The sequence below is a fragment of the Strongylocentrotus purpuratus genome, unplaced genomic scaffold, assembly GCF_000002235.5.
Source record: "Strongylocentrotus purpuratus isolate Spur 01 unplaced genomic scaffold, Spur_5.0 spur5_scaffold_17, whole genome shotgun sequence".
In the NCBI taxonomy this organism is placed as follows: domain Eukaryota; kingdom Metazoa; phylum Echinodermata; class Echinoidea; order Camarodonta; family Strongylocentrotidae; genus Strongylocentrotus; species Strongylocentrotus purpuratus.
In genome coordinates this window covers 13,185,340-13,198,655 of record NW_022145602.1, presented here as the reverse complement: position 1 = coordinate 13,198,655, position 13,316 = coordinate 13,185,340, and the positions used below count along the sequence as shown (strand labels likewise).

General features: G+C 39.3%; 1 protein-coding gene and 1 long non-coding RNA gene across 2 annotated transcripts in view; one reads left to right on the top strand and one right to left on the bottom strand.

Moving 5' to 3' along the window:
• LOC115924908 (sialidase-4-like) overlaps positions 1–7,544 on the top strand; it is a 28,804-nt gene extending 21,260 nt beyond the window's left edge. The window contains exons 5-10 of the mRNA XM_030987751.1: positions 175–310; positions 1,682–1,775; positions 3,083–3,169; positions 4,413–4,555; positions 5,416–5,610; positions 6,159–7,544. Coding sequence (XP_030843611.1) covers positions 175–310; positions 1,682–1,775; positions 3,083–3,169; positions 4,413–4,555; positions 5,416–5,610; positions 6,159–6,518 — 1,015 coding nt within the window. The 3' untranslated portion in view covers positions 6,519–7,544. The remainder of the gene's footprint in view (positions 1–174; positions 311–1,681; positions 1,776–3,082; positions 3,170–4,412; positions 4,556–5,415; positions 5,611–6,158) is intronic.
• Positions 7,545–11,938: 4,394 nt separating this feature from the next.
• On the bottom strand, positions 11,939–12,526 carry LOC115924907. Its single transcript, XR_004064465.1, has 2 exons — positions 12,171–12,526; positions 11,939–12,033 (listed from the first exon to the last, which is right to left on the bottom strand). It is a non-coding gene; the product is annotated as an uncharacterized LOC115924907 (long non-coding RNA).
• Between the last annotated feature and the right edge of the window lie 790 nt (positions 12,527–13,316).

Genomic DNA, 13,316 nt, shown 5'->3' with positions numbered 1-13,316 from the left:
TGTTAAATACTATTTAAAACATTGTAAGAAAATGCACACACTAGGACAAATGTGTCCATGACCTTTACGCAAATCCCACTTCGTTTGTATCCTCCAACATGGTGACCTCTAGCGACCTCTAGATTCCTCAGTTTCCTTTCAATCGTTTCCTTGCTACTGTTTCCCTTTTGACAGGGCCATGAACCCAGTGCCGATCGTGGACAAAGTCCTAGACGTGATTCTGCTGGTGTACCAGCTGATCCCCGCCTGGGTCAGCCAATGGAAGCTGGTCCGAGATGGCGTCTACAACCAATACCTCATGGTTTCTAGGGTGAGCTAAAAAAATATTTAAACAATTTGAGGGGCTACTTTTCAAGCTTGCTTGCATCAAAATAACACTCTTTAATTTGTTTTGCATTGAATTTTATGCAAATTTTGTTTGGCTCTTTTATGACTTTTGGGGGCTCTTTTGGGCATTTCGGGGGCTAATTTGCCCAGAGCCCCCGTGTATTTTTTCCCTGTAATCACAAATATCCATAGGGTTTAAGTTATCTCCAAGTTGGACTCAACAATTATGGAAAGCCGTTAGCATCTTTGAAAATAATTTGTAAAAGTTTTTTTTTTAAGGCGTAAAAAGTTGAATCAAATCATTCATATTTTCTATTATCAAGGAGATTTCATGTTATTGATGTGAAATTTATGAAAAGTATTTAGTACTTCAATATGTGCTTTTTAATGTGTTTTATTTTAAGGCTTCAAATGGCTCTCCATAATGTTTAAGTCCAACTTAGGATCTTTGTGAAACGCCGCAGAGTGGATAAAGGTCTTATGGCAGATACTCTTACATCAATCACTCCGTGGTCCATTTATTACTTTAATCAAATTCATAAATTCAAACAGCTTCCCATCACAATATCTAGTCCTAACTCCCGCCCTAAACCTAACCCAGAACAAAATTTGCACCTCCTCGTCTCATTCTATATCTGTGATGAAATAAAGCTAGAGCTAAATGTTGTGTTATCATTGATTCCTGCCAGGGTTTTAATGGAAAGTGGTCTGAGATGGTGTCTCATGGTTATTATGTTCAGTTATTAGGGGTCACTTACAAATGGGGCCCCAAGTTTCAACTTCTAACCCAAAGAAATTTGTAAAAAAAAAATTCTTCCATTTAGACTCTGAAAATATCAGACCAAACCCCTGGGAAAAGAGCTTTCCATCTCTCTCTCTCTCTCTCTCTCTCTCTCTAATCATATCCCCCAATCTATTTTATCTTTACCTCTCTTTCTCTCCCTTTCTTTCTCTCTCTATCTCTCTCTGTGGAGCCCTGTAATTACCCCCAAAAGTTGGATTTCAATTTATTTAAAAAAAAAAGTTTTTCTGTAACCTACATTTTAGCCATAAGCAATCTCCCTTGATACGATGTATTAATTTCATGCTGCCAAGGATTTTCTTTCACCCAAGAGTAGGAACTCATTTATTACATGTGGGTTGAGAGTTGAGAATGATGCTGGTGCCATGGCAGAGATTTGATCCCTGTACCTTGTGGTCTGTAGCCCATTGCCTTTAGATCTCACCATGAAACCACCATATACAGACTTCGTTGCATGCTTTCTTGCTTTCTAATAACAGTTGAGTAAACCAACCAATCTTATAGTTTGGTGACTTGCTTTTTCTTCTTATTAATTTCATTTTCTTTTTGCAGAGTTTTGATAATGGAGAGACGTGGACGATAGCCAAAGATATCACTGCTTCAACACTGGGACAAATGAGACCTCCCCCTGCTCTCTATGCACCAGGTGAGCAGTAGACAGAGAGAGAGAGAGGGAGGAAGGGAGAGAGAGAGAGAGAGAGAGAGAGAGACATAGAGAGAGAGAGAGAGAGAGAGAGAGAGAGAGAGAGATAAAGATAAACTAGAGAGAGAGGAGATAGAAATATATATATAGAGAGAGAAAGAGAGATAAAAAGAAAGACAGAGAGAGAAAAGGGAAATGACAAGAGAGACTGAGAGGGATAAACAAAGAGGGAAACGGGTAAAGAGAAAGTAGGAGAAGAAGAAATAGATGAAGTGAGTGTGAAAAAAGTACTGTATAAAGACTGCAATAGCAGGGTAAAGGGAGAGGCAGAGAGAAGCAGAAAGGAAGGGAGATGCAGCGAGATGCTGAGAGAGAGAGAGAGAGAAAGAGATAGACAGAGATGGATAGAGACAGAGATGTTAAATATGTTTTTATTGTGGGATAAGGTAGCGCAAGGAGAGAGACAGAGATGTTAAATATGTTTTTATTTTGGGATAAGGTAGTGCAAGGAGAGAGACAAAGAGACAGAAAAAGAGAGATTGAAACTCCAAGATGGTGAGGGACAGAGACAACCAAAAATATGAAGACTTCTTTTTTGTGGATAACATCTGGAAGACTAACATAAAGCAAAAAACTCACTGGTGTAGAAAGAATATAAGAAGAGAAGAAGTGAGAGAGAAAGAGACAGAGAAAGAGTAAATGGGTAAGAGGGAGGGAGAGAGAGAGAGGGAGGGAGAGAGAGAGAGAGGGAGAGAGAGAGAGAGGGGGAGGGAGAGAGAGAGAAAGGGAGAGAGAGAGAGGGAGGGAGAGAGAGAGGGAGAGAGAGGGAGGGAGGGAGGGAGAGAGAGAGAGAGAGAGAGAGAGGGAGAGAGAGGGAGGGGAGAGAGACAGAGAGAGAGAGGGATGACCAGATTAATGGGGAGAGATGGAATGCAGGAAGACTAGGAACAAATTACCCAAATACTATAATATTGGATGGCTTTGAGTTAAATACAAGAATGTATTACTCGAGCTATGACAATATTTTCTTGTATCACACGAAAACAAAGCCATACTATATTATTATTATTATCTATATTAGTCTGACTAGGGAAATAACAAAATGTGACTTACCTTGGTAAATATGGCTTTATTTTCGTGTGATATCGCCATGATATTGATAGTTCAAGTTCCTGGATGACTGAGCAATACAAAAACAATATTGGTCAGTCATCCAGGTACTGCGCTAAAGATATTGAATACACTGATTTATTGTACCACTTGGAAGCCTCATATAAATAACACATATTTGCATTTTCTTTCTCCATTAGGACCAGGACATGGTATTCAGCTGAAATCAGGAAGGCTTTTAGTGGCTGGAAATTATTTTGTGAAAGATGAGGTTGGACCCTTATTACGTAAGTCAAGCTTGAACACAGGGAAGACCTATGTAATGAAAAGTATCTGTAAATGGAAGTACATCAAATAAAAATGAAAAATTGTCCTCAAGTGGGCTATAAAGTTGGATTGAATTTTCTTACCTCTTTGTCATGAAACAATTGTGAGAATATGATTTACTCTTTGTACTTTAGGGTATATCTTCACAGAACTTTACTGATCGATTGCTTTTAGCCTCTTTACATTGGTTGGTAAAGCTCTGAAAAGATATAAACTTCATCTATCATGAATAAAGCACATTCTCACAATCACTTCATTTAAAGAGGTTAGAAACACATTCCAACTTTAGGGGCGACAGTGTACATGTAAGGTGATGCCACAGTATACCTTTTTTACTTTAAAGGCAGCTATTAGTATTCAATTTTAGAAATTGCAATTTCAGGACCAGTGGAAATATATACATGTGCATGGATTTTTGTTTGTATGGATAGATCTTATTCGATTTGATTCTGAAATAAATTCCATACAGCAATTTTTATATATTTTACTGCTTTTAAATTTGTTATCAGACCTAGCTGATAGGTTTATTGTATATGTATGGATTTTTTTGTTGTTGTATGCCTATGGATGATTTAATTTGATTTAATCCTATAATTAATTATCTTACAGCTATATTTTACTGTTTTTAGAATGGTTATCGTAGCTCTTTGATAGGTATGCAAAGCTAAATGGGACTTGTTCCCTGCTCTCATATATTATGCTCCCCCTTTTCTTTTTGTTCTTAGTTAATTTCATGTCCTCGTTCGTTCGAGTCTCCTTAGATCAAGATTACTGTAATCTTGATCTTCGGAGTAGTTGCTACAACCGGCCGTGTCAGACACGTTGCCCCGGGGTGCGAGATAGGACTCTTGTAGCGTGCCCCCATTAAAAACAATTATACAGTTACAGTTAACAATACATTTAATTAATAGTATGAAACTATTAAAATTACTCTCATGTTATTTCATGTCCTGAAATGTACATAGTCATTTGAAAAAAAACATTCAAGGTGAAACAACGAAAAGGAGAAGAAGGATATTTTTTCTTTTTCACTTTCTAATTGCAAAGTTATCCAAAGAAATCTAGAATAATGTTATAATTTTATTTCCATAATCTGTTTCTGTGTTTTATGATCGTTGGGCATGTTGATTTGTCATTGATAGTTATGTGTTATTGCTGTTGATAACTGGGTATATTGATATTTTATTTTTTTGTTTTTTCCAGATTATCTAGATAATTTTCACAACACCACCAACTATGCCAATGTGATCGCTAGCGATGACAACGGAGAGACGTGGTTCTTAGGGGGCAGGATACCCTTCGGGGTGGACCCCTTCTGGAGGCCCATACATGGGAATGAAGCTACAGTGAGTATCAAAGAGGGAGGGAGGGAGACAGAGGGAGGGGGAGGGAGGGAGAGAGGGAGCGAGGGAGGGAGAGGGAGGAGGGAGGGACAATGAGAGAGAGTCACATGGTTCTTAGGGGGCAGGATACCCTTCGGGGTGGACCCCTTCTGGAGGCCTATACATGGGAATGAAGCTACAGTGAGTATCAAAGAGGGAAGGAGGGAGACAAAGAGAGGGAGGGAGGTAGATGGAGGGAGGGAGGGAGGGAGGGAGGGAGGGAGGGAGGGAGGGAGAGTCGCATGGTTCTTAGGGGGCAGGATACCCTTCGGGGTGGACCCCTTCTGGAGGCCCATACATGGGAATGAAGCTACAGTGAGTATCGAAGAGGGAAGGAGGGAAACAGAGGGAGGGGGAGGGAGGGAGGGAGGGAGGGAGGGAGGGGGAGAGAAAGAGAAAGACAAGGAGGGGAGAAAGACAGAAAGAGAGAGAGTGACATACATTTTAGAGAGGGAGAGGGAGTGGAAATGAGTCAGAGAAAAATACACACTTAGAGGGAGTGTAGGGCGAAACGAAAGGGAGACAGTTTAATCACTGAATGGAAGAAATGGAAGAAAAGAGGAATATAGATAATTTAAAGAGAGAGAGAGAGTGAGAGGGAGCGCAAGATTAAACGTTGGGGGGGGGGGTGATGTTGGGAATGGATTAAAATTAGCAAGAGAAGAAAAAAAGGTAAAACAAATCTTATGCTGAAATATATAGCATTAGCGATTGATTTTTCAATTGCATTATTAAATATTTGTCCATCTGATATCTATTTTTGGGTCAACATTTCACTATTAAACAATCTCTTGTTTCTTCTTGGCGCTGCTTTCCTTTCACAGGCAGTAGAAATAGACAAGGGACAGGTATGTTTAAATGGCAGAACCCTTCATGCTGACTTGACGCGGGTCGTCTCTTTCAGCGACAACGGGGGTGAGACCTTCGGGGCGGGGCGTCTAGCCAGGGAGCTCGTGGAACCGGGATACAAGCTCACCGATGATAACTTTGTCATCCCATCAAAGGCTGGTGGCTGCCAGGTACGCGTATTGTCTTTGAATAAAGTGGCATTGATATTTCCCAGAAAGCTGCCATGAAGGGAAGTAGAATAACCTTGTAGAAAGTTAAAATTTGGATCCATTTGTTTCTTAAAAAAGCGGAACTGCACTATTTCCGCCCTCCATCTAGCAAACAATGCCTAAGTGGTGCCTGTTGGTCTGCCATTATCCCCTTTGTCTTACGTTAATTGAGAGCTGATTTGATGAGATAACCACCTGCCAGTGACCACGGAGGGAGGTCAAATCCCTCCAGGCCAAACTAGTGCAGACAGGCTTTAAATTGTAAAAAATAAGTAAGCCCCTATGGTTCTTTCATCACTTAATTGGTAGGATGCAAAATTTAATGTGGTTGGATGAGCAAGTGGCGCGTGTAAAATGGCGATTGGCTGGAATGCTACCCAGGGAGTGGAGAATGTGCATACATTGTGTAAGGGTAAGCCCGAATCTGATGACCGGGGTAATAATATGTACAGCGCCTAGAAACAAATGTTAATTGTCAATCATTTCTTTTCTTTCCTCTCCTATCCCAGGCCAGCATGATAGGGTTCCCAGCACCCCGACCCTACGTCACCGACTCCAACACGTGGGTGCTCTTCTCTAACCCCGCCTCGCCCAAGTTCCGCGAGCGCCTCTCTGTACGCCTCAGCAAAGACGGCTGCAAGTCGTGGAGTCCCCCGTGGAACATCTTCTCGAATTTCTCCGGATATTCCGACTTAACGTACTTTGAGATGCGAAACCCGGTCACGGGACTCAGGTCGCAAAATTTTGCCGTTTTATTTGAAGCGGGGAACGTCACGTCGCACGACGCTTTGATGTTCAAAATGTTCAATGTAGAATCTCTATTAAGTGGACTGGATAAAGGGAAATTAAAATTTGATCCGGCGGTATGAGCTCGTTCAATACTCTGTAGGTAGAGATTTATTTAAGCTTGGTTCTCTATGAGAATGTTTTCTAGTGTATGAACTCAATTAGACGTGATGTGTATATTTAACTCAGGCAGCCGTACTTATTCCCTTCTCAGACCACACTCGACATGGTAAACCGATGACCTCACATTTGCTCCTGTGACAATTGCTCCAGGTTTATTTCTTTAAAGGTTTAGAGTTAGGCTTAGGATTGCACTTGGGTTTTAGGTTTGGTTTAGGGTCATGGTTAGGTATAGTGCTGCATCCAGGGTTCATAAATTTCAGAGTATGATCAGTGTAAGAAATTGACACGGAGCGATTGCCCCAGGACCAAGTGTCCTGTGACAAATGCTCTGGCCTTTATTTCATCAAAAGCATAGGGTTAACCGTTAGGGTTATGTTTAGTGTTACATGGCATTAGGTATCGTGTTTTGTCCAGAGATGAAGTTAAGAACTTGGTCAGTGTTAAGAATTTGGTCAGTATAGGAAATGGCATGGAGCAATTGTGGCTGGACTAAAGTGCAATATACCATCTACATTTTTGAAAAACAGTGCTGCAGCTAAATGAGAAACATACAGAGAATGCAGGGCCTTCATTGTATGCAGCGCGACACTTTTTCAATCCAACTAGCCATTCATTTACTTGTCGTTGTCGTGGTGGTGGTCCTATAAGTTATGACTGACCCTTTGTGAACATGTTGACGAGGATTCTTTAGAGTGTTCTGTCATGAGTCATAAAAAGAGCTTAGATAAGCGATAGGCCTGTTAAAGGGATCCGGTAACTCTGTCTTAGATCCTTTTAAAAAATCCTTGATTCAGCTCATGCTGCAATGATAATTATAAACCTTTAGGTCAGTTAGGAACCCCATGACTTTTACAAGCCGAATGCCTGTCTGATCATCAAGATATCTTTGATTGAAAATCGAAATCAAATTTTGAGTTTGCCAAACGGTTTTCATAATACTACAGTCTATTGGGGAAAACGAGTATGGTAAAACCTGTCTCAAAGGTTTTTAAAAAAATTGAGGCATTTCTTGATCATTTTGAAGCGCAATGTTTGTTAGGGCTTCAATATAACACCATATCACAGACACTGATAACACGTAGGGCCGTGCATCTCAGATTTAACATTGTTAAACGATCCCTTTAAAGGTTGGTTCAGATATGATGATGCAAAACAGTGGCAGATTTTTGTTAAGTTGCAGTGTACCTCAAGTGCGATACACTTCCCATTTCTGTATCTTGTAATGCAGAGCCAAGTGAAAAACCTTTGTTGCACGCAGTTATCGTTCATTTACACGTACACGAAAAATGGCAGCGTTTTGGGGGCGTTTACAGCACCATATCTGAACGAGCCTTAACCTATCAATTACTAATGAGATGGTTTTTATTTTGCTGCAGCAGTTTCTTTGAGGCTTTTTACCGTTCCGTGTCTGACCAAAGCTTTGGAATACTTTTCTCTTCTGATTGGACAAAACTTATCTCTGTGAACTTTCAGACTATATTTCCTGAAGCGTTCTTGTTCATTGTCAGTGCGTATTAAAAGGTATGAGCTGAAATATATGAGGGTAATCATTGATTGCTATAAACGTGTACGTGTAGATAGGTGGGAAAGAATATTTATTGAGAGTCATTGGTTTTATAATCAGGACTGCAACTATTTAATCAGTATCTAAATTTTGTATCGTACTGGAACATTGTTGTTTATTGTGTTGTTGAATTTTATAATTGGCCCGAGTTCACGAAGGAGTAAGAGATTTAAAGCGATACTGAACTGATGAAGTTTGCAAAGCGCCATCTCAAGGTCAACTTGCCAACAGTGCGTATAAACCAAGTACCTAATTTCCACTTTGCAGACGGAGGACTCGATGCAAGAACGAACAGCACATCTAGGGAAGCAGCGAGTAACGGGACCATACTGCCACAGCTAACTCGAGATGGCGGCAGAGGGCATTTGGCGGTCGTGCACTATGGCTTTAAACCATGGTCTTTAAATAAAATTCATATCGGTGTGTGGTCTTTCCATTGGAAATGAGGACGTGCACTTTAATACTACGCTTTATATTGAGGTTCAAACTATGGGTTTAAGTATCGACCTCCTTTGTGACTTATGGCCATATCAAGTGTTTCAAATGCTGTCTGTTCTTCTTTTTGTTCTTGTATTTTGTTGTAATGTGGTGTGGATCGATGTAAATATGATTTACAATCAGGGATCCGTTTCACAAAGCCTTTTTTCATTGACAAATGATAAAAATCAGTGACAAATCTGCTAATAACCAATCAAAAGCAAGGATTTCAGTAGCTTATAACAAAAACTGTCATTTGTCACTGATGACCAGATTTGTGAAACACCCCCCAGATGCATTCTCTCCATTCATTCCAATCCCTTATGTTTATTGTGCTTCACAGTAAATACAGGCCACTGTTGAGTGTATTCTAGACTCGTTTTGTTCATCTTAATACAATGTTTCTTGATACAATGAAACCTGTGTATTAAGGCCACTCCAGGGAGAAAAGAAAGCAGTCCTTACCTCATGGAACCTGTCTATAAAGACCACTCAGTTGATGCAAGGGAGACAAGAAAAATGGCAATATATAGGTGGTCTTTATGTACAGGTTCATTTAATACATGTTGCAATGAAATACATGGCATTGGGGAAACGAAAAACATGATCTTTATAGACAGGTGGTCTTTATCTGTACGCATAGCTTCTTTTAATACTGTACATACACGTGTAATAATGTTAAAACACTGCTAGTGGGAAACAAAAAGTTTGGTCCTTATAGGCAGGTCCTGATTAGTTGGGTCTGTTTTCAAGGTACGATTTAAAATTCTATGTTAAAACTTTGGTGAAAATTTGGTGTAAAGTGTACGGTACATTGTAGAAATGCCTGGCTGGAATGCTCCCCAGGGAGTGGAGATTGTGCACACGTTGTGTGCGGGCAAGCACTGAATCCAATGACCGGGGTAATAGTATATTTGTAAAGCTTTAGAGACATTTGTATTAAGCGCTATATAAAAATTAAATATTATTATTATTATTATTATTTAGCGACAGTCGGGAAACTGATAAAGTGTGAAGGAAGGAATTTAGTACAAGGCCGGGTCGCAAATCTGCTCATATTGAATTTTAGAACACTAACGTCAATATCACATGGTAATACATGTACATGGATGAACATACAGTATATATGTACAGCTAACATCTAACTTTCAGTCTTAAATATATATATATATATACGAAAAACACAAAAACATATCAAATTTACAAGAAGTACAAATAATTTAGTTGTCAACTGTATGTATACCGGTAGCCAGAGTATTTGTTTGGGTTGTATTAAACATGTATGCTTGGGCAATCAGATGTACTTAATTGCATAAGTATTGTATTAACTGACTGGAAGTTTTCGGCTTCAGTTGAAAACTGAACAACTGATGAATGCATGGTGCTAGTGCATGTATGTCTCTATCCGATTACATTAACAAAACCTCTGATATTATTGATCATTATCAATGCCGCCGCCATCATTATGACTGTTATATTGATCATCATATCGATGTGATTGTTTTCATCATCATCATCATCGTCATCACTAGCATCATCATCATCACAATCATCATCACCATTATCTTCATCGTCATCATCATCACAATCATCGTCATCACAATCATCATCATCATCATCATCATCATCACAATCATCATCACCATCATCTTCATCGTCATCATCATCACAATCATCATCGTCATCATCTTCGTTGCCAACGTAGTCATCTTCTTCAACATCATCATCATCAACGTCATCATCATCATCATCATCGTCACCATCAACACAATTGTCATCTTCTTCATCATCATCATCCTCATGATCATCATTGTCATCATCGTTGTCGTCATGATCAATCTCATTATCATCACTATCATCAATCAATAAACATAGGAAACACCACATGTGGTGAATCTTGTACATATGCATGTATTGTTTGACATTTCGCGATGTCATGTTTGATGTATTAATGTACCAAAGATTCAATATTCAATGAACAACTTTACAACTACATGATTGTATATTTACTGTAAAAAAGGGAGAGTTTTACTTGCCATCTATTAGTGTAGTTGGTAATTCTGTTAGCCGCATCACTGGAAGATTTTGAGACATTTCATGTTTAATTTTGTCAACACTCTTGAAATATTTGCCAATACTATCCTTTAATATTGTTTGTTTGATAGTTAGTTTTGGATCCTTGTTTTTTTTCTCTCTTTGTTTTGGGTTATTTTCCTGATGAGACTTTTTGTTTAAATCACACACTTTATATGCAATGACTTAAATACATGACATGTACACAATATACATTCATTGTTGTCTTGTATATTTATACAAAAACGGTAACAAGTTGATGATACTAAGTGTAACATATTTAGATTTTGTGTATTTTCTTGTTAGTTCTGTGGGTTGTTGCAAAAGATTGACTAATGGTCAGAATTTACATGTATTGAAATCTTTTGTATTGTCTATTTGTTTCTTTCATTTAGGTAGCTTTAATAGCGAAATGTAGCAACACAAAAAGCAAGTCCATCGCAAGAATGCGTAATTGGTTGAAAATCATTGGTTTGTCACACAGAGGGAGAAACAAAAAATTAGGAAATGGAGCTGGTATTGATACAAGTACTATCGTGATCAGGGTTAAAGTTTCTTTAACTTTCATTCAGATACGACGTCCCCCAAAAAGCAACTTTTAAAGCCTGTCTGCACCAGTTTGGCTAGGAGGGATTAAACCTCCCTGCATGGTCACTGATACGTGGTTATCTCATCAAATCAGCTCTCAATTAACGTAAGAGAAAGGGGATCATGGGGGACCAACAGGTACTGCTTCGGCATTGTTTGCTATGTAGAGGGCCTAGTAGTGCAGTCCCTCATTAAATAACAGACATCTCAAACTATTACCGTATCCTTCTGCATTCCTGACATTTCTTTTTTTCTTGCCACTACATTTTGCTATTAACAGCTACCAGTACCTATTAAAATTTGTTTGTTTTCATGTTAAAAAACAAATTTGTTTTGTAGAATGTGCTCGTTTAAAGGGATACTATCTTGAACCACTTCCATTTGAACTGGCAACAAGTAGTTTTGAGGCGAGTGCAAACATGGTTATTAATAGATGGAGATTAACAATATACGAGCTGTTTATAGCAGGGCTCACCTTGCTTGCAGGCCCAACCCCTCGTCCGTCGCTGTGCGTAACAGTGTCTGCACTGTGAGACTAGGCTTACTTCATACTGCATAGGCTCTGTACTTAAGCTGACACCGACAGAGCCAGGCTCTCTCTCTCCCTTTCTAGAGCTTGGTGCCATTGAGGAAAACTTTGTTTGAAACGCATGTATAGATAAATGGTTTTCCAAGTCGTTAACGTCGAACATTTTTATCAGAAACGCTTGTTGAGTACTTGATAGATTGGTTGATTTAGGGTATTCATTAGCATATACTCTCTCTCTCTCTCCCTTTCTATAGCTTGGTGCCATTGAAAACACATGTATAGATTAATGATATTATCAAGTCTTTAAATGTAACACATTTTTGTCAGAAACGCTCGAGTAATTGTTGAGATTTATTGATTGATGTAACCATTGGCATATACTCTCTCTCTCCCTTTCTATAGCTTGGTGCCATTGATGAAAACTTTGTTTGAAACGCACATGTATATAGACTAATGTTTATCAAGTTTGTAAAAGTCGGACATTTTTATCAGAAACGCTTGACTAGTACTTGATATTGATTGATTTATTGCTCTGTATATCGGGATCTGCTTTTTTTATTGTTATGTGCATATATTATAGCAGTTTGAATATATTGCTGATTTACGAATCTATGATATAAAGGTTTCTTAAAGTGATGTTTTATTGCCCCTGTCGGTGTATGGTTGTACTGAACTTTTCATTGAAGAAAAGGTATCTAGGCTGGGTAAGGAAGAAAGTTGCACAAGGAAAGAGGAAGAAAAGGAGAGAGAGAAAGGGGTTAAAGTGAGAAAGAGAGTTGTTTTTGTACTTATTTTTTATTGTGGGGGGGGGGGGGGGTATGTGTGAAACAAGAGATAGATAGAGAGAGAGAGAGAGAGAGACAGGAAGAGAGATAAATTAAATTTGTTTCGGGGGAGGGATGTGCGAAACGAAAGAGCGAAAAGGGGATATAATGTGAGAGAGCGCAAAAAGGGGGTATATTTGAGAGAGAGCAAAAAGGGGGTATATGTGAGAGAGAGAGAAAAGGGGGTATATGTGAGAGAGAGAGAAAAGGGGGAATATGTGAGAGAGAGAGAAAAGGGGGTATATGTGAGAGAGAGAGAAAAGGGGGTATATGAGAGAGAGAGAGAGAAAAGGGGGTATATGAGAGAGAGAGAGAAAAGGGGTATATGTGAGAGAGAGAGAAATGGGGGTATATGTGAGAGAGAGAGAAAAGGGGGTATATGTGAGAGAGAGTGAAAAGGGGGTATATGTGAGAGAGAGTGAAAAGGGGTATATGTGAGAGAGAGTGAAAAGGGGGTATATGTGAGAGAGAGCGAAAAGAGGGTATATGTGAGAGAGAGAGAAATGGGGGTATATGTGAGAGAGAGAGAAAAGGGGGTATATGTGAGAGAGAGAGAGAAAAGGGGGTATATGTGAGAGAGAGCGAGAGAAAAGGGGGTATATGTGAGAGAGAGAGAAAAGGGGGTATATGTGAGAGAGAGTGAAAAGGGGGTATATGTGAGAGAGAGAGAAATGGGGGTATATGTGAGAGAGAGAGAAAAGGG